The sequence below is a fragment of the Globicephala melas genome, chromosome 10, assembly GCF_963455315.2.
Source record: "Globicephala melas chromosome 10, mGloMel1.2, whole genome shotgun sequence".
NCBI classification, from domain to species: Eukaryota; Metazoa; Chordata; class Mammalia; order Artiodactyla; family Delphinidae; genus Globicephala; species Globicephala melas.
Genome location: NC_083323.1, coordinates 38,443,355 through 38,465,793, shown reverse-complemented (window position 1 = coordinate 38,465,793; position 22,439 = coordinate 38,443,355). Strand labels below are relative to the sequence as shown.

The window sequence follows — 22,439 nt, the reverse complement described above, 5'->3', positions numbered from 1 at the left end:
CCGCCGCCCCCAGCCTCAGGAGACCAAGAGCCGAGGGGAGGCCCAGGCGGGAGGCTAACGAGGACCCGTAGGGTCAGGAGAGCGGCGGCGGGGCGCACAGACCTGGTGCAGGGCAGTGAGTCCGTCCACATTGGCGTAATTGATATCAGCGCCGCGGTGCAGCAGCTTGAGGACCTCGTCCGTGTCGCCGCTGGAGCAAGCAGCCAGGAAGACGGCGCCATCATCGAACTTCACCTTGGTCTTCTGGCGCTTCACCACGGGAGGCTCGAGGTCCGTCTCGGAGCCGATCCAGCGCTTCAGCTGCTCGTTCCGCTTCTGCTTCGCGTCCGCCATCTTCATCCCCTCTCCTGCCGCCGGGTCTTCTTATCGCGAGGGGGGGAAAGGGGAGGCGGAGAGGGAAGAGAGGGGAGGCAGGGGGTGTGTGACTGTTTCTATGAGTGCTGGCCAGAAGAGGGCTGGGAACCGGGAGGAGACGCTCGAGACTTCCAGTATCCCACAGAGCACTGGGGCGGCGCGCCCGTCCGAACGGACCTCCCTTCCTACTTCAGAAGCGCTCCCGCCCCCCGCCCGGCCACCCGTCACCGGCGGCCAATCTAACGTAACTTCGCGAGATCCGGGCAGGGAGGCGCCCTTCGGCCAGTGCGCATGCGCCATGGGCCTGTCCCCGCCCCAGGAAGAGCGCTCCCGCGAGCCGCGGCGGGGGAGGCTAGGCCACCGGAGGGAAGCGGGTGTGGTCCAGGCCGCCTGGGCAGCGGGGGCTGGGACCAACCTGGAAGGGCGGAGACAGGGAAGGAAGGTTGTCCTGCCCCGCTGAGGGCTCCTGGGGTTCCGCAGGCCAACAGTCGGGTTGTATGGCGGCTCTTCGGGGCAGACTTGCCTCCAGGGCTTTCTCAGCTCTGCCGAGTGGTTTGCTCAGGGCGGAGGATTTTCCTATTGGCTGCGTTATTTGAATAGAATGGAGGATAGATAGGTCGTGAATTAAGCGCTAGTGATTTCCCTTTCTGAGGAACTCAGATGAATTTGCTAAGAACCTTTTAAAAGCAGGGTCTGTGTGTACAGCCGAGGGATTTGTTGGTAGTTACGCCAGATCTCAGCCCAAGGTGACCGCCTTGTGACAAGGGTTGACCTGCAGTAATTGCAGTGGCTTTCTGCCAGCCTCCACTGTAGAAACGTCTTTCATCTTATGCTTATTTTTTCTTGCTTTGTTGTGTTTGTGTTTGTTGTTTGTTTGTTTGTTTTCTCTCGCTCGTATTTTGGGTCCTCTTTCCCTTCTTTCAATGCTTTAATCCTGTCTGCTACTACCCCGGAGTTTAGCTCTGCCTTGTTACTGGTCCTGACCTTTTAAGGGATTTCTGGTTCCTGCTCCATCGCTTTCTAGGGGTGGATAAAGACCCAGCTGCTTCTAGAGTTCAAAAGGAATGTTAGTACTACGCAATGGATTTAACCGGTATTTTGTGAATACTTACTATGAGCCAGTCATGGTTCCAGGTACTGGCGATACAATGACGATTACGACATATTTAAACCACCTTTTGAGATCACATGTTCAGAATACTTCATAATTTATCATAATTATAAAAAAGGCTTTTGAACTTTGTCATGTATGACACCGAGCGCGCGCGAGCGATTTGAAACAAATACTAACGTCTTTTGAGCCATCTATTTGTAATCTTCACCAACTGATATTTTTCTAAACAATACAATATTCTCATCCACTATTTTCTAGAACATTTAGCGCCAAAATAAGAGAAGTCACAAAAGGTTAGCATTGAATGGAACTTGAGGGAGCATCTGTACTGAGTCTCCAAAGAACTAATGGACTTACCTAATTTTTCTCAGCAGGAGGATTAGTATTCCTTCAGAAATATTACGCACCTGTACTGAGTTAAGCATTGTTCTAGATGCTGCAGATACAGCAGTGAAGAATTAAGCTTCTCTTATTTTCCAGTAGACTACATTACAGCTTATCATATTGAGAAATAAAAAATGGGTAAAATGTGATTAGGAAACCACCTGCCTGTAAGACCAAATTTTCTGAATAGCAATTACTAGGATAGTAATAGAACCCAGGTGTGGTTAAAAATATTTCCTCTAAAAATATTGTAGAAATAGAAAGTGAGTGTAACATGCCTAAAATGCACCAATCAGAGCTTTGAATAATGACAGTGTTAGGTGCTGGAGAACTCTTAGCACTAAAATACAAAATTCCTATTCACTTAAAAAACTCCAGAATACAGTTCTTAAAATAAAAGAAAGGAATTTGAAGATTGCCTTGTCAGCTCTTCTATCTACCTATAAAAACTGACAGCTTATCTTTACTATTTCCCAAGAATGTTATGGTCTATTTGGTAGCTCTTAAAAGTGCCTTGGAATATAGATTGATATCTCAAGTTTTGATTTGGGCAAGAGTTTGGTAGGAAGTATGTTATTTCTGATTCAAGCACTTACTTTAGGATGTAAAATTAATAAAACAGTAGTTTATTAATAAATTGTTAAGTATCATTTCCCAAAGGCTACCAGACAAAAACAAAACAAAATAAAAACCCACCAGGGCTGTTAATATATGCAAATTTCACTGAGGTTAGCTTTCCTTCTCCAGATCTAAGGGTCACAGAGTTCTGTGTTAATCTCATTGCAAGTGCTGTTAAACTGCCACCTGTTTGCCTTTTTAAGGAGAATTTTTTTTAATGTTTTGAATTAATGATACTGAAGACCTACCACTAACTCCAGAAAAGGCAAAACTTATTGTTTAAAAAACAACACAAAGCCAGTCACTTCATAATACCTTAATAGCAGAATGAACTTAAAAATTTATCTAAGCAGAAAAAGAAATTGAAGAAATGCAAATATTTTCATTTCTTAATGCCCTCTGAGTAGATAAGGGTGTCAAGATACTGTTCAGCTCTTTTAATGCAAATTAAGCCTTAAAATAGAAGTGCAAATTACACTGTATTAATTTGCTAAATGTTTTCCTTTGCTGCAGCAAATCATTAATCAGTTGGGGTCTTTAGTTATTACATGCAGGAGATTTTCAGAAGAGGATCTGTACACATCTTTTTCAAAACTTAAGTACATTACAGATATCCCCTACTAACCATTAATTTACTTGTTAATTATCAATTTGAAGACATTTTTAGTAAATCATAAAATTTAAATCTTCACACATGCACACACACACAAAGCTTAGAATTTTTTCTGTGTTCTCTGATGTAGCATCATCTAAAGAGTGTAGCATAATATGTTATTATGCTCCCAGTCAAGTTTATTATTAGCAAAATAACTAGAGAATGTAATAATATAGGATGCTTCAACATCTGGAAGGAGAGTTTAGGTGCATGAGCTCCATCTTGGAACACTAGCATTTAGTTGAAGGATTCATTCAAATGTCCTTAAACTGAAATTCTGAAAAAAGCTTCTAAATTCCTCCAGAGACTAGAATGCAAAAAAGGACAGAGTAGGATATTAGTGAGAATAAACATGTGCAGTGATAACAGACACAACATCACTGGTAAAGACTATGCTCAGTTTTGGCAGGTGGGAATAATATGAGCCTCATGTGGTTGTTTTAAGATTAAATGAATAATATATATTAGAAAGAAAAAAAATGAGATTTTGTTTTCTTGTATTTGCCTCTTTTCCTTCCCTCATTAAAGCTGATAGCAACTCAGCTTCCTTGCCTCAGGGGATGTTTGTGGCAAGGAAGAAAGCAGAAGTTGCTTTCAAAACACTTTCCTTCCTAGCTTGAAGTGACCACTCCCAAATATCTATTGAATAAGAATTTAGGGCTAGTAATCTGGTTGGAAGTAGTGTACCAGTTGGCTAGGAATTTATTGAAGCTACACTTGCATGGTATTACAGATCAACACAAACAGGAACATTTTCTAAAATTGCTTGTATTCTCACTTTTTAAAAATGTTATTTCATAGTATCATGTAATATTATTTCTATTTAGGGTGGAGAAGGGGGAACCAAGCAAAGGGAATCTCCCAAGCCATTTTTGGGCACTTCTGTGGAAAAGAAGGATTTCACTGAGAATAAAACGTGATGCATAGGCTAAAAGGATGAGAAAGAAGTCGGTGGGCCTCTAGAGCAGTGGGGATTTGCTCCCTGATCTCTGGAAGTGTCCCTAGAATGTGACAAGATCTCAGAATGAATGGCTTAATGCTGCATAGAGAGGCTGGAACCTAAGCATTGGAACTCCCACTAGCCAAACATAGGTGTGCCCCAGACTTGGTCTATACTATGGTCTGAATGTTTATGTCCCCTCAAAATTCGTATGTTGAAATCCTAATCCCCAAGGTGATGGTATTAGGAGGTAGGGCTTTGGGGAGCTAGTTATGTCACATTAGTACCCTTGGCCCCTTCCACCATGTAGCGTCACAGTGAAAGGACTACCATCTATGAACCAGGAAGCAAGCTCTCATCAGAAACTAAATCTGGCTGTGCCTTTGATCTTAAGACTTCCCCGCCTCCAGAACTGTGAGAAATAAACGTTTGTTGTTTATAAAGCTGCAAGTTTATGGTATTTTGTTTTAGCAGCCCAAATGAACTAAGACAACCGGAATGCAGCAGTTTGATAGACCAGAGGTTGATGGGTCAATACATATTGATTAACATCTATTATTTGTCAATCATCATTCTAGGTTCTAGGCATATAGGAATGAATAAAACAAATAAAGTGCCTGCCTTCAATAAACTTACATTCTAGTGGGGAGGGACAAAAAATGAACACATTTTAAACGAATAAATAAATTCAGATACCGCTAAGTGTAGTGAGGAAAAAAATTAGGAAGAGAGAAGGTAAAAATTGTCTAAAGTTACTGGCAGTTAGGCAGATGTGGGGTAGGGAAGAAAAGTTTACTCTGATTAGTTAACCAGGAAAGTTCTGAGCTGAGGGGGTGTCCAGGTTTTGTGGTGCCTGACATTTATGCAATTTGGGGATTCCTCTTTAAGGAAAAGGATATAAAATTACACTCAGTTAAGTGTAGGGCCTTGGAAGGGACCCACTGAAGTTAGAGGCCCTGAAGTTTTGCAGTAAATCTGCCTCCAGCTGGAACTTAAATGTCGGGAAGCCACCTGAAGGGATCATGCAGGCTAGGACAGATGTTCCAGCATTAACTAGTGTGTAAACATGGCTGTAGCACTGTGTAGTATGACCTCAGAAACTTGACACACACCCCGGTGGAGGTTAAAGACCACCAAGAATGACTGATATAGAATTCCCTACTGGTCAGGAGTTTAGGTTGAGATTAAGTTATTTATAGAAAATTAGGCCAGATGAGGACTCTTTAAGTGAGATTCATTCCCAATACATAAAGAGTCAGCTTTATTTATGTATTATAGCTGACATTGCATATAACTGACATGTAGTTCATTTTCTATTGGTGCCATAAGAAATGACCACAAATGTAACACCTTATAACAATAACTATTCATTATCTCACAGTTCTGTAGGTCAGAAGTGCAGGTGGGCTCAGTTGGGTTCTATGCTCAGGAGGCCAAAAACCAGGTATCAGCTGGGCTGGGCTCTTAGCTGGAGGCTCTGGGGAGCTCATTTAAGTTGTAGTTGCAGGACTGATGTCCCCATTTCCTTGCTAGTGGTGGACTGGGAATCACTCTCAGCTCCTAGCGACCTCTTTCTGTTTCTTACACATGGCCCCCCTCCATCTTCAAAGCCAGCCACAGTGTGTCAAATCCTTCTCATGCTCTGCTTCCTCTCTTTGACTTCCCCTTCTGCCATCAACCTGAGAGAGGTATCTGTTTTTAAAAGTTGCTGAAATTAGATAATCTCCCTATTTTAAGGTCAACTGACCATATAAAATAACCTGATCATAATATCCTATTTACAGGTTCCAGGGATTAAATCAAGGACCTCCCTGAGGGATGGTTTTAGAAATCTTGCCTGACACAGGGCTCAATAAATAATAGTTTCTTACCATCTTACATTTCAAAGAACATTTCTTAATTACCTACTGTAATCCAAGAACTAAGAAAATGAATGATATTATCCTTTAGGTTAAGGAGTTTACACTTTAGTAGAGGAAACTGGTATTGAAATAGGTAATTTAAATACAATGATAAGAGCTAATACTTTTACAGAATTTACGAAGGGCCCATTCCTATTATAAGCACTGAATGAATATATTACTGTACAGGGTAAAGAAAGGGATACAAATAAAGGGAAGGATACAGTTAAAGCAGTGTATACTGTTAAAGGACAGAAGAGTGTACTTTGGGTTGGGGGTGGGGGCTGAGGGGAGGGACAGATAGGCACAGCCTATCAGGGAGATCTTTGAGAAGGAGTGATACATGAACTCATCCTCAAGGAAGAGTAGGAACTAGCCAGGCACAAACATGATGTGTGTGTGAAGGGGAGTGGGAATCTTGTATGTATAAAGGCAGAAAGAGGGACAGTTACATAGTATCAGAGCACAAAACATCAAGAAAGTCATAGCAGGATCCAAAACTGGAGAAATAATAATTTTATAATGGAAGGTCTTAGATACAAAGAAGCAGGGCATATTTATCATTAAAATGATGGGGATGAAAAGGAACACAGAATTGTTCAGAGTAGCTCAGACAGCCCTAGATAAAATGTGAAGAAAGCTTAATTTATCTTTGAAAATTTCTCTCCTCCCCATTTATCCTGTGACTCATTCTTGCTATTAGCAGATGTAATCCATCATTGGCATAAACTGAGAATTAAGATCTTAGCTAATAAGGCTTCAAATATGACCCGTCTATCTCATTTTAAAAGAAAATTCTCAAAGACTGAAAAATCATCAGGGCAATGACAAGCCACCAAAGCCCTCATATGTTTAGGCCAGAATGGGCAACACCTTTTCCATTTGAAAGGCTAGTTTAAATGGCAGCTGGTGTTGTAGAGGGAAGCTAATGGGATGATGAGGACTGTGTGTCCTGCTGTTTTCTTCCTCTGCTCATTTGTCCATTCTGATAGCGTCTTGGAGCATTAGGCGTATCCTACTGGGTTATCCCCAATTATGCTTCAGTCAAAGGGTTTGGCTAGACTAAATGACCTCACAGTTCCTTGGAATTTACAGAGAAAATTTATTTCTACTCCACCATCACAACTTAAATATAACAAATAAATGAAAACTTGGAATACCACTATTAAGATGATGGAGACTCGTGGTTAAAAATTAATACTAAAAATTGGGGAGAAATTAGATATAAAATAATACATAGATAACTAGTTAACTTATTCTAAGTTAAATATATATATACACACACACATGCATACACAGCATAGTAGATGTCTGTTTTCTAATTTCACCTATCTGGCATGCCTTCCCTCTTCTATTAATAGTGATGCGTAGGTTTTCTTGGAAGGGGGGAAGGATTGTTCGTTTCACTGCACAGAGTCTTGGAATTATCAAGTTTCCCTACCCAGGAGTAGATACATAAATCAGTTAGGATTCTTGATTCCAAAGAAGACACTGACTATTTGTACTAGTTTTCTATTGCTGTGCAACAAATTACAACAAATTTAGTGGCTTAAAACAACACAAATTTTTTAAATTTATTTTTTAAACATTTAAAAAATTTTATTTATTTTTGGCTGCATTGGGTCTCCGTTGCTGCGTGCGGGTTTTCTCTAGATGTGGCGAGTGGGGGCTACTCTTCGTTGCGGTGCTCGGACTTCTCACTGCGGTGGCTTCTCTTGTTGCGGAGCACGGGCTCTAGGCACACAGGCTCAGTAGTTGTGGCTCACAGGCTCTAGAGCGCAGGCTCAGTAGTTGTGGCGCATGGGCTTATTTGCTCTGCAGCATGTGGGATCTTCCTGGACCAGGGGTCAAACCTGTGTCCCCGGCATTGGCAGGCGGATTCTTAACCACCAGCACCACAAGGGAAGTCCCACAAATTTTTAAGTCATAGTTTCTGTGAGTCAGGAGTCTGACACATTTTTGCTTGGTCTTCTGCTCAGGGTTTTTTGAGGCTGAAATAAAGATGTTGCTAGCTGTACCCGCAGCTTGGGTACCTTGAGGCTTGGGGTCCTCTTCCAAGCTCACTAGTCATTTGCAGCATTCAATTCCTTGTAGTTGCAGAATGGAGGTCCCCATATTCTTGCTGGCTATCAGCCAGAGGCTGCTGTCAGCAACTAGAGGCTGCCCTCAGGTCCTTGCCATGTGGTCCCTCCATACAGCTCACGACATGGTGTCCAGGCCAGCAGGAGAATCTCCCTCCAGGAAGGGCCCAGTCACTCTTTAAAAGACCTTTCCCCATTAACTCAAGGCCACTCAGGATAGTCTCCTTTATTAAAAAAATAATATTTTTTTCACATTTTAAATTAAAAAATGTTTTAATTGTGTTAAAATATACATAATGTAAAAGTTACCATTTGAACCATTTTCCAAGGATACAGTTTGTGGCATTAAGCACATCTACATTGCTGTGCAACCATCACCACCTTTCATCCACGGAACTTTTTTCATCTTTAAAAACTGAAATTCTGTACCCATTAAACAATAACTCCATCCATCCCACCCCCAGTCCCTAGAAACCATTATTCTACTTTCTGTCTTTATGAATTTTACCATTCTAAGTATCTCATATGAGAGGAATCATACAGTATTTGTCCTTTTGTGACTGGCTTATTTCACTTAGCATAGTATTCTCAAGGTTCGTTTTGTTTATCTATTCATCTGTCTGTGGACACTTGGGATGTTTCCACCTTTTGGCTATTGTGAATAATAATGCTATAAGCATGGGTATACACATATCTCTTCATGACCCTGCTTTAAATTCTTTGGGTATATACTCAGAAGTGGAATTGCTAGATGATGTGGTAATTCTAATTTTAATTTTTTGAGCAACAATCATACTGTTCTCCATAGTATCTGCACCATTTTATGTTCCCACAAGCAGGATAATCTGCCTTTGATTAACACAAAATCAACTGATTTGGGTCATTAATTACAACTACAGAATTCCTTCACCTTTTTCATGTAACGTAATCACAAGAGTGAAATCCATTGTATTCACAGTTCCTTCCAATACTCAAGATGAGGGGATTATACATGGTGTTTACACCAGGGACAAGAATCTTGGGGAGCATTTTAGAATTTTGCACACCACACTTCCATAAGCAGAAAAGACATTTATGGAAAGGATGTTGAATGGTTCCAGAATTAGTGAGAAGGCCAGAGAATGAACCCACAAAATGAGCAGGAACAAATGTAAGTCCGGCAATAATAACATAGTCAAGATCACATTATATGAAAACTCTGATAGAACGACATTGGTGGTGCCACCACCAGATAGTAATTGTTGTGACAACTGTGGTAAACAGCCTCTAAGAGGGCCCCCAATGATCCCCACCTTGTGGTATTTATCATGCCTTCACATTGTCCCTGTGCTATTCTGAGTGACCAGTAGCATTCAGCACAAGTGATGATCTGTCACTCTTAAGATTAGGTAATAGAAGACACTGGTTTCAGTCTTGTTTGCTCGATTACTCTCTAGAATCACTCATTCTGTGTGACTTGGGCTATCATGCGTGAAGACACTCAGGCACCTTTTTTGGACAGGCCCACTTAGTGAGGAACTGAAGCCTCCAGCCAAGGGAATGAGCCTTCTTGAAAGCAGATCCTCCGGCCCCAATCAAGCCTGCAAATAAATGACTGCAGCTCTGGCTGCCAGCGACCTAAGAAGAGCCTTTCCATCTTTAGAGGGTTTTAAGCAAACAAAGACAAATATGGGAAAGAGATTATATGTACACACAATAACTAAACTATTTACCATCTAGTCCTTTACAGATAAGGTTTGCTGACCCTTCTACCACCATTACTGAGGACAACTCAACTTCCCAACTTTTTCTCTGAATTCAAAGTCCTTGGTCTGAATGCCCGGTTGGTTAAGCCTAGCTCAGGTGCCCAAGACTTAACTGCTGAGGAACTGGAAGAGAGAATGTCTAGCCCCATGTAGCTTCTGTAGTGGGTGGCATGGTCCTTTCTCCCAACACGACTCACAAAATGGGAATTGTCCCTAATTAAAAAGTGTTCAGATTCTAGGTAACAAACAACAAGCAGAAAAATGATCTAACTCCATGGAAACCAATCAGATTAGCTCTCTTTAGCATTTAGCAGACAAAGTTGATTTGTCCAGATGATGATGCTCTAAAGAGACTGTCTAGTATTCTTGTCATCGCCTATGTCAGTTCCTGTACTACTTGCTTTCTTAGCTTTTTTTTCAATTTTGGGGACTACACCATATCCTTCTAACAAACTGATTTTTTTGCTTAAAATTAGAGTCAATTTCTGTGCTGGAACAAAGAACTCTACCTGATATAATATTATTGATATTGTGTGAAGAAGATCATCAGAGAAGAATTTCAAATTTGTTAATATTTTATTTCTCCAAGACTTTGTTATTTTATTTCTCCAAAAGACCTTTTCCCCACAGGAAATATTTCAATATTTCAAACCCTTCATTTCTCCCAAGCAAATGACATCAGAATATGTTTCTGAACCTGGCATAGGGACTTCCCCGGCAGTCCAGTGGTTAAGACTCTGCAGTTCCCAATCCAAAACTGGGCAGAAGACCTAAATAGATATTTCTCCAAAGAAGACATACGGATGGCCAAGAAGCACATGAAAAGCTGCTCAACGTCACTAATTATTAGAAAAATGCAAATCAAAACTACAATGAGGTATCACCTCACACCAGTTAGAATAGGCATCATCAGAAAATCTACAAACAGCAAATGCTGGAGAGGGTGTGGAGAAAAGGGAACCCTCTTGCACTGTTGGTGGGAATGTAAATTGATACAGCCACTATGGAGAACAGTATGGAGGTTCCCTAAAAAACTAAAAGTAGAATTACCATACGATCCAGCAATCCCACTACTGGGCATATACCCAGAGAAAAGCATAATTCAAAAAGACACATGCACCCCGATGTTCATTGCAGCACTATTTACAATAGCCAGGTCATGGAACAACCTAAATGCCCATCGACAGACGAATGAATAAAGAAGTTGTGGTACATATATACAATGGAATATTACTCAGCCATAAAAAGGAACGAAATTGAGTCATTTGTTGAGATGTGGATGGATCTAGAGACTGTCAAACAGAGTAAAGTAAGTCAGAAAGAGAAAAACAAATATCGTATATTAACGCATGTATGTGGAACCTAGAAAAATGGTACAGATGAACTGGTTTGCAGGGCAGAAGTTGAGACACAGATGTAGAGAACAAACATATGGACACCAAGGGGGGAGAACTGCAGTGGGGTGGGGATGGTGTTGTGCTGAATTGGGCAATTGGGATTGACATGTATACACTGATGTGTATAAAATTGATGACTAATAAGAACCTGCAGTATAAACAAACAAACAAAACAACTAATACTAAACTTTCTTTGGGTTATTTGTATGGAAATATGTTAATATAAATGTTTCAGACATTACATGAAATTTCTATAAAAAAAAAAAGACTCTGCAGTTCCACTGCAGTGGGCATGGGTTCGAACCCTGGTGGGGGAAGTAAGATCCTGCATGCTGTGCGGCATGGCCAAAATAATAAAATAAAATAAAACACTGGCATAATAATAATAATGGGTAGAAAATTATATTCTCATTAGGAAACATAAGATTTAAAATTATAAAGAATACTCAATAATTTCTTTCTTCAATTAGATCTATAACCAGCTATTCTAGAATTTGTGTTTCAGAACTCAACTGCCTCTTTTTTGTTAGCTATCACTTAAAATCAGTTTATATTATTCACTTATTCATTTGTTCATTCACCAAACATTTATGAGCACCTGCCACGTGGCAAGCCCCTATTAGTGCTAAAGTTATAACAGTGTAAAACATATATTCCCTTAAATCAACAACAATCAGTAACTCAACTCTGTGATCAAACACAGCACCATAAATAATAGAACAGCCTCCATTATGTGCCCTTCCATTATCTATGATATATTTTTGCCGAAAATGAATAGCTTGAGTCTAATCAAGCCTCTTAGATCAGATATCATTTTATAAGAAATAAGGGGGCTATAAGAACATATTAAATTATACTATAAGGATTTAATCAGAAAAATCCAAATGTAGGATAGTCTACAGGACAATTGGCCAGGCCTCTTAAAAAAAAAAGTGAGGATTTTTAGATTAAAAGAGACTGAAAAATATAACAACCAAATTAAACATGTGAATTTTGACTAGGTTCTGATTTGGAAAAAAAAAGTTATGATTGATTGTTGGGAAAATTTAAATATGGATTGGGTTTTAGATTGATATTAAGAATTTTTTTGTTATTTGTATTCTGAGATGTGGTAATAATGTTATGATTACAAAATCTGTCCTTAATTTAAGGAGATGCATGTATAATTTAAGGAGATGCATGTATAAAGTGTCATCATGTTGACAACTTCCTTTCAAGTGGTTTGGCAAAATAAAAAAAAATAAACACACATAAAGTAGATAAAGGAAATTTGGCAAGATGTTAACAATTTCTGAATCTAGCTAATGGGTATCTAAGTGTTTGTTATACTATTCTTTCAACTTGTCTGTTTGAAATTTCTCATAACAAAATGTTGAGAGAAAAAGAGCCCATTGCAGGGAGACTGTGCTGTGATTCCCTAATGGGGTCAATACCATTGTCCCAGAGGCATTTGGAAGTGTGGTGGGGGTATCTTTGGTTATCAAAATGTCTGGGGAGCATTACTATGATTTGATGGGGAGGAAGGTAGCAGGGATGCTAAATAACTTGCAATGTGAGGGAATTCTTCACCCAACAATGAATTACACTTCTCAAAATGCCATTACCTTCCCTGTTGAGAAGTACTGAAAATAAACCAGTCAGTAGCTCTTCCCCCCCAAAATCCTTCCTTAACCCCATATACAATTCTAGTGTTTCTTCTTCAATCTGCAAAAAATAATCTTGATAGAGGAATCTTCATTCATGGTTTCCACTTCCTCATTTTCTTTCCATTCCTTAATTCACTCTAGTTTGGTTTCACAACCACCATTCCTTAAAAACTGGTCTTATCAGGATGACCAGTGATGTTATTGTTAAGTCCAGTGGACGTTTTGCAGTATTTGACCATGACGAATACTCTCTCCTTCTTGAAAATTTCCCCTCATCTTTCATGACACCACTCACTCCTGGTTTTCCTCCTAATTCTCTAACTACTTTTAAGATTCCTCTCATACACTCCTTTTTCTCTGCCTACATTTTATTTCACAGGATTTCATCTGTAGCCCTTTTTTCTTTTCACTTTACAGAGTTTTTTTTTCTCAGATCCCCACCTGAAGACCAGATATTGCATCTAAGTTCCATAGTCATTTATACAATTGCTTACTGACAGGAAATATCTGAGCCTAACAAATGCAAAATGGAATTTAACAGCTTCCCACGTATACTTGCTTCTTCTCTTAGAGTCTTTATTTAAGGCAATGACTGGGATCTACTTAATGCTTTGGGAACCTACTGTAAAGCCATCTATCCTAGGTGGCAAAGGAGGGAAGGTGTAGGACAGGGACGGCTTATGGAAGGAGATGACACTTCACGGACACAATTAATCAACGAGGAATTGGATGAGGTGTTTGGGGGTGATGCAATGTGAGTTAGGGAGGAGACTCCATCAGAACAGAGGCAGAAACACAAAGGCAAGTAAAACTACACTTCTCCTGGAAGTGAATGTAATTCACAATCGATGAAGCATACATGCTTTTTTGGCAGGAAGAACTGGCAAGGGATAGAGTTGTAAAGGTAGGAAGGAAGTAGATCATGTAGAGTCTTTTATGCCATGCTAAGGAGTTTGGCTTTTATCTTATCAGGTCAGAGTTGGCAGATTGATTGCCCACAGGCTACAGAAGTGATGTGTTTTAAAAGAGTAGAATTAGTTGTCAACATTTTAAAATTGAGAAATTTCACATACAAGTTTGGACTTCTAGCCTGTTCTGAAGATTTGGGAGTTCTGGCCACATTTCCCCACATTTGACAGACTCTGCTGTCACCACTCTGCAATAGTACCTATTGATCTGCTTTATTCAAATGTCACTTATGCCACCCGCCTGGCCCCTGTGGCCATTGGCAATTGCTACTTTTGCTTCAGATGCTGGTTAGCCATTGAAGAACTGTTAGCAGGGAGGTAGTATGATCAGACATTTGGGTCAGAAAGATCATTCTGGAAGAAAAATATAGGTTAGATTCTGGGGCATAGGAAAGGGTACCATAAAGAAATGAATCTATAAATTCTAGAGCAAAAGTGGGCTGTGGGTAGGGAGAGAGAACAGACTCATTACCTCTCCCCAGACACCATTTACCCTCCTAAACCACTAGGTAAGTCAGAGGAGGTAAGAACTTTGCAGTACTGGAGTGACAGTTGGAGACAGCCTCAAATAGGGCAACGACAGTACAGATGGAAAGAAGGGTCCAAAAATCAATAAAGCTTAACCATTGTATGTGGGGTGTGAAAAATGGGAGGAGTGTAGGATAGTTTCTGAATAGATAATGAATGATAGGGTCTAATTTTGATTAAAAACCGTTTATCACACTGCCTAGGAGAAGATAAGTTCTCTTGCATCAATTAAGTAGATTTGCTTTTCACAGTGATCACTTCGCTATATGTATTTTCACATATCCCTAGTAACCATACATCAGTAAATTATACACCATTCCTGAGTAAAACTCTAGGAAAGGTAATTGAACATAAAGTAAGTGAAAGTTTTGACAAGAACTTGGTGGTCACCAAGAACAACTAAAGGTTCTTGAAAAATGAGCCAAGCTAAATTAAGCTCATTGTTTTATTTTTTGTCTGCTTGTTTGTTTGTTTTGTTAAGCATGTGGGGCTAGGTCAGGATAATGTAGACAGAGAGGCAGAGAGGAGGCACAAGCTCTCAAGTTTCTCTAAGCTGCTTTGCCTTGACAGGAACATGATAGACACTGAATTTCTTAGCCTGACAATTTCTCCAACTCTATCAGCTTTCCATTTTCTTCAGTATTCTCCACATTATCCTAATCTCTCTTTTCCCATTTTTTTAACCTCTTCATTTTCTTTTTAGTTACCAACAGAGTGACTTATTTTTTCTTCTTGTATCTGTTGGACTTTAGATATTTCTAATTTTCCCAACTATATGACTTTTACTTAAATCTCCAATATTATTACACCCATTGTACATATCTTTACCTGACTCATAAACATTCTCACTCCTGATACACACACACACATAAACACACATATATAGTGTGTATATATATGTATATATATATACACACACACACTGTATGTAAGTTATATGTGATTTCTCTTATTTCTCAAATTATTTTAATTCACTTCATTTTAATCCTATTTCAGATTCATCCTTCTAAATTTTATCTTCTTATATCTTACTTTTACCTTTTGTAGATAAAATTCTATAACATGCATTTCATGCCTTTTAATACCTATTACGTCATTATCTGAGTAGCTAAGGATAAAGAAGCTTGTATGTGCTCCATTCCCACTTATGGCTGTAAAAGAAAATATGAAAGATGTACTGAGAGGGGTGAGGGTTATAGTTGCCAGATATGTGTATTTAGATAGATAGATAGATAGAGATATGTACGATACAAATACATGAAATTATGAATGAGAATGTCTTTATTCTTAATTACATCCAAGTAGGCAATCAGCTAAGATATATCTATCTGGAAGGGTAGCTGATTTTCACTTCTCTTTAGGCATAGGTTAAAAACAAACCCTGGAGTGGATAATAAGGCCATTCTTCTGCTCACTTTCATAAACGCCAATGCAATGTTCTAATCCCTCAGGTATAGGAAATATTGGTACAGCATCGGATTAGTTCAGACATGAGATGAAAGCTTGAAAATCGGTCCCTATAGCATTTGTCTTGTACATGTATAGTCATTCTGGTGTTTTTACTGTGGCACTCTCTCTGGCTTCCTTCATCTCCACCACTTCTATCATAGTTCAACCCTGTTTAACTCACTTCTAGAGATGAACGTGAACAAAGTGTAGTTTTCTCTACTGTGAAGATTTCTGCTATGTTATGGACTGAATTCTGAAGACAAATATTTCTTCTTGCCTGGGTAAGGGAAGAAAAGAGAAAAAGAGAGTATTAATATTTTGAACTGATGGAGTTGTTCTGTATCTTGATTATGGTGGTGGTTACATAACGGTATACATTTGCCAAAAATCATAGAACTGTACATGAAAAAGAATGAGATTTACGGTCTTTAAAAAAAAAAAGGGAGCAAGAGAAACCAGTTAAGTTCTAAGACTGTCAAAGTTACAGCCAGAAAAAATATATCATATTCATAAAGTCACTTTCATATTCAGATGATAATATTCCTAAGATAGTAACTATTACTAATATAATCTTCAACATAGCTTAGTTACTCTCTTCTTTAAAACTTTGAAAGAAAACAGTTAAGTTCTCAAAAGCCATCTTATATTCTAATCATTTGTTTTTCAGAAGTTTAGATTTAAAATTCAGTTAACAGTATCAAACTGGTTAACTAAGTGTGGTAGAGAGCCAGCCATCAAAATGGCCCCAGTGACTCTCACCTCCTGGTGTTCATGCTTCTGTGAAGTTCACTCCCATTATGCAAACAGCTAACCTGTGTAACCAATAGGATATTGAGGAAATCACAGAGTGTGGTTTCCTAGCCTGGGTCATAAATGCTTTAAAGTTTCTGTCTTGCTTTCTCAGGGATCACTTGTTCTGGGAGATGCTAACTGTTATGCTGTAAGGACACTCATGCAGCCCTGCTGAGATGCCCGCATAGTAAGGAAATTTCCCATGTGAGGGAGGCATCTTTGAAGGAGGTCCTTCAGCTTAAGTGAAGCCTTCATTGACTAATGTCTTCAATGCAGCCTCATGAGAGATCTAGAGCCAGAGTCATCCAGCTATGCTGCTCCCAAGTTCCTGACCCACAGACACTGTGAGATAATAAATGTTTATTATTGTTCTAAGCTGCTAAGATTTGGGGTAATTTGTTATGTATCAGTGGACAACAAATACACTAATATATTTTATTTTTCTGAAATATATTCAAACCTAAATATTCCAGGCTATACTGCATTGACATAGAGTAATATCTGCTTGAATTTTAAGCTCAATTATATTAACTGATAAAGTGAGGATATTGTGATATGTAGATTTGCACTGAGTTCAATTTCTAGAAGTTAGAAAATGATCAGTAAGTGATCATTGATTGAGAATTTTTTTTTTAAATTTAGAGCCTGTTTTTTTGCAAGGACTGAAAACTAATCAAAGTAGCTTAAGTAAAAACAGGATATACCGAAAGGATAGAACCTCATAGAAAGTATGTTCAAGAGGAACAAATTTGGGTTCTTGGGAAGTGGAAAGTTTTCAGGTGGTATATCTCTCCATCCCTCCTTTTCCTCTTTTTATCTATTACTCTGTCTCTATGCTCATTTTCCTACCTCTTTCTCCCTATATCTGTTTCTCTTTCTGTCTGTCTTTTTCTCTCTACATCTCAGTTTCTCCTCTCCCTACTGCTGCTTTAATTTTCTCTCCTTCCCTTTTCTTGTCCCCTTTTCTCTGCATCGCTCCTTCCCTCTGTCTCTTTCTTTTTTTTTCTAAATCTTTCCATCTTTCCTTTCCTCTCTGTCCCTCATACCCTCGCCTCCCATTCCCGCCTTCTTGTGTTTCCCTCTTCCTTCCCTTCTTTTTTCTCTCCACTTCCCTCTCCCTTTCCTATTGTATCTCTTCCTTTCTTTTTCTATTTTGCATCATCTCTCATCACTTATTCTAGGTATCTTCTTTACCCTTCTCTTCTGAAGGATGCCTGCCTTCAAACTTAAAATATTATGAAGATTCTAAAATCAATGTAATAGATTCTGTTAAAGTTTTCTGAAATACAAAACATCTCAGAAACCTGGAGGTTATGAAAACCTCAGCAATCTTGGTAGTACTGAGAACGTGGAAGACAACAAAAGTCTCGGAGTAGCTGATGTAAACATCTCAAAGTCCAGGGGTCTATGTACTTTACATATGAGATCTCCTACCTCTTTCTATCCACGTTCTCATTCTTAGCCTGCAGCAAATTAGAGGAAAAAAAGCCAGAGGAGGGATGCTGCTAAAGTCAGATTGTTGGTACCAACAGAGGGTTGGCACCTGAAGAGCAAAAGACTACATAGGTTAAAAACTACAACAATGAAAAGCAGACACAAGAACTGAGAAAACGTAACAGTGTGGATCCAGTCAAAGAAAGGGCAAGCAGTCCTATACTTTTCAGTAGTCTGGAACAAATCTCTAATAGTGGATATTCATTATAATAATTATGGAGAAATTATACAATTTTATTTAGATATTTAAGAAGGCAGGAACATACTTTGTGAATATTTTGGTAAAATATTAAAAAGTACGCCCTTTAAAATGTAAACTTTGAACATTAAGGAAATTTAGATATGAGCAATATCAACTTTTAGATGTTTTTTTTTTTTTTCTATACGTTGTGGCCTCTCCAGTAGCAGAGCACAGGCTCCGGACGCGCAGGCTCAGTGGCCATGGTTCATGGGCCCAGCTGCTCCGCGGCATGTGGGATCTTCCCGGACCGGGTCACGAACCCATGTCCCCTTCATCGGCAGGCGGACTCCCAACCACTGTGCCACCAGGGAAGCCCTAGATTATTTTAAATAAAAATTTAATTACATTAAATAATGTCTGTTGGGTTTTTTTCCATTGATGCAGGAGAAAAATTAATAAATTTAACTTTTGGTACAATAGAGTCCAACAGATCCTAAATACTAATAGCCTTAGAAATTTTAAATGATACAAAAATATTAGAGGTTTGTATCAGCCTCATCTTGAGTACAAGCATGAAACTGTTTCAACAAGCAGTTAAAAGACAAACTTCCTTCTGCCCAGGAACATACGTTAGCAAGTTTTTCTTACTGGTTAATACATACCTTACTAGTTAATAGTGAGAATGGATCATGTGGGTATGTTTTCATTCTCCAGCTAGTTCTAAGATCCTCTAAGGTAGACTCAATTTTTTCTATTTTCCTGTGTTGTGAAGGACCATGTCCCTCACATTGTGCATGCTTAACAAATGCTTATGACTGACTTAACTGGCTGATACTGTGGTTTCCAACTGGGGCTATGGCAAACATAATAGTTTTATTTCAAATATGCTGCTTAGATTAAACTCCCCACAAATCCTTATTGGAGTTATTTTGAAAAGTTTTTGTTTTCTGATTATAAAGCTAATTTATTCTCCTTGCAATATTATCAGGAAAAAAGTTTAAAATCTAAAGAAGAAAATAATGTCACATAATTCCATTACTCACAGATCTGTTAACAATTTGGAATACAGCATATCTTCCAGATATTTTTCTTTGAATATACTCATGAATACATATACAGTTTTACTTTTTTAAAAAATATAAACCCCAAAAAAGTCACTTTATACATAGAAACTAGTAGCTATCTTTTCATTTAGCAATATATCATGGACATGTTCCCGTGTCAAAGAATATAGGTGTGCAGTGCATGAATATCATTCTATGTACTTTTTTCTTCAGTCTTCTTTTGGTGATTTTCATGTATCTTATAAATTTTCAATCATAAAAAATTGCACAGCTGAACATATTTGATTTACCTTTCTTAAGAAAATACCCCTAGAAATGGAATTGCATAACAGAAGTTTGAGCTCCAAGCATATCAGTGAATATTTATTGATCGATCATCAGACTATATGACTAATTATAGGGACACAACTATTTAGATAATTTGGAATGTTTAACCTTTTAGCCATATGAAGATATATTACATAAGTATATTTTTGAAGGACTTCTAAGTAGCTCCACTGACAAGTATTTTGAAATATCAATAGTTACTTAGTAAAGAAACTTCTGAGAATCTTTGTGGTCTACAGTTTTGGATAAACTCAATAAACTGTTAACTATCAAAGTCTTGATATCAGCATCTGCCAAGGGGAAATACCAAACCAAAGTTGCTTTTGCGGTAGGTACTAGCAGCAGTGTTAAGCATTCGTAATGTCCCTACCAGTGACAGAGTGATTCTTTATCATTGCAGTTTGGCTATCACATATCAGGGGAAGTGGTAAATTCATATTAGAAATTATAACCATTCTTTGGTAACTCAAGGATCTTGGGCAGATATTTTACCCTTAAGGGACTTTACCCTTAAGGGATCTTTTACCCTTAAGGGACTACCTAGTTAGCTGAATTTTAGAGAAAGCTTTTTGATAAACTCATGGTTAGACAAATTCATGAATTCTTGAAAGTACTATGTGAGGCAGTTAATCTAACAAAGTTGATACAGCATGGTGTTTAGGAACATGATGGACTTCGATATTTGACAACCTTGGGATGGAATGTCACTGTTTTCTCTGGAGCACGCAGCGACTTCTCTAAGCATTAGTCTTCTCATTTTAAATATGGAGATGATAATAATCTTAGAGTTGTTGAGAGGGTTAAATGTGGTAATGCAAGGTGCCTATCATATGGTAATCAGTTAAAAAATATCAGTCCTTCTTCTTCATAATCATAGTGATGCTTTACATCCAGCAGGTACTTGTTAATGCTGTTGAAAAACGAGTGTTTAACCTCAAAATATTAACAATGACCACTAAAATTAATTCCATATTCATGTAGAATTCTGTATAATTTTGTGTGTAATCATATAAATATGTAGAACCACACTAATTTTATTGATTGTTAGAAATAAGCTTGAATTAGTAAAAAGTATGAATTAAAGGTTTTTTAAAAAGTAAAGATAGTTACATTACTTTTAAATTCATTTAATAACTAAACTAAAAGGAGGGTTTTCAGTGAGTTCTTTGGGGAATACATTTTGTTGTAGATGCAAAGCTAGTGTTTTTTCACTTATACATTGTTAGTTATTGTATGCTATTAAAACTTCTTGAGGTACCCGCACAAGTAATTTAAAACATTTCCCCCCACTGAAATCTCATTCTCTAAGAGAATCCCTTACTCAAGATTAAAGGCAAAATTTGTCAACTCAGATTTTTAAAAGTACAGGTTGACTTGCTATGATATTTTTCCCTGTGTGTTTTTTATGTAAGGTGAATAAAGAAAAATTTGGGAAAAATAACCTCTTCTCTGAGACCATTTAGTTAATTTAAAACTTAACACTGAAAGTAATGTTAGGTTGGAACTAAAACGTTGTAAAGCAATGTACTAGAGACCCTGGGGCAACTTCAATCTAATTTAACTAATAAATATTAAGCTCATATTATGAGTCCAGCATTGTGTTAGGAATACAAAGATGAACTTAACGTGGATGTTAATGCTGGGAGGTAATTTGGAGATAATTTAATACAAACCTCTCAAGAGACAGAGGAGAAAATTAAGGCCTCCGAGAGATGAAGTGGCTTTCCCATAGTCAATAGATAAGTAGCAGAGCCAAGAGGAGAATACTTCAAGTTTCGTATTCCTTGCCTAGCCTCACGCTCCCTGCCCCAAAGGTTTTACAAAAGATACTTGGTACAGTTTTTACATTGACTAGAGCTCTTGTGGTTGGGCAATTCCAACAAAGCAGGTCGGGAAAATTTCCATGATAGTCAGCATCTCAAAATAGCAGCAGGTCCGCGCAGCATTGTTCCTAACTCTGCAAGAATGAAAGAAATTCTAATTATACAACTAGCCCTGGACAAATAGTCCCTCTCAACAAACATTTGAGTGCTTACTATGTGCCTCGCTCTGTGTTATATCCTAGGAATATAAAGTAGGCTGAAAACAGTTCTTATCTTTAAGAAGCTAGTAGTTTCTTAAACTACAGAGGAAACAAACACGTAAGGAGAGAATTTCAGTGACATTACACAGCCCAAACCAATGCCTTGAAAAATGCATCCCAACATTAAAAAATTTTCTTAGTTTTAAGGTGGTTTGGCCAGGGCACAAATACCCTAATCCTACTTCAACACCGTTCCATAAAGTTCTTGTGGCAGAAACAGATAAAAGAAACAAATGCAAAGTAAAGCAGAGTTCGCACTGTGACTCCTAACCTCAGTGCAGAGGAATATGACATACTGACCTATTGTTTCAAGGGAGCAACCGTTTTTCTAATCTAGTTGATTTAAATGGCCTTAGGCCAAAGCACCATCAAACACTTAAACCCACGTTTATTCTGGTCACATGGAACAAAATTAAGTATGAGACTGAGGGTGATCTAGCTGTTTAAGGCCCCTGACATGCTGGGCCAGTCCCAGCCTTATGCTCTGATAGCTCTGGAAAGGAGAGAATCAGAGAACCCTACTTCTGATATTTAACACTTGGAAATCCCACCCACTATCAAATATGGCCTGATCAGTGACTTTTTCTTTTCCTTTTTTTTTTTTTTGGCTGCGAGGCATATGGGATCTTAGTTCCCCGACCAGGACCCGTGCCCCCTGCAGTGGAAGTGCGGAGTCTTAACCGCTGGATTGCCAGCGAAGTTCCTGATCAGTGACTTT

At 38.6% G+C, this 22,439-nt stretch overlaps 1 protein-coding gene across 4 annotated transcripts in view; it reads right to left on the bottom strand.

Moving 5' to 3' along the window:
- The window catches only part of PPP1R12A (protein phosphatase 1 regulatory subunit 12A), a 158,467-nt gene extending 157,886 nt beyond the window's left edge, over positions 1 to 581 (bottom strand). For all 4 annotated transcript variants that reach the window (XM_030866210.3, XM_070046381.1, XM_070046380.1 and 1 more), the window contains exon 1: positions 103 to 581. In XM_030866210.3, coding sequence (XP_030722070.1) covers positions 103 to 339 — 237 coding nt within the window. In that variant the 5' untranslated portion in view covers positions 340 to 581. The remainder of the gene's footprint in view (positions 1 to 102) is intronic.
- Between the last annotated feature and the right edge of the window lie 21,858 nt (positions 582 to 22,439).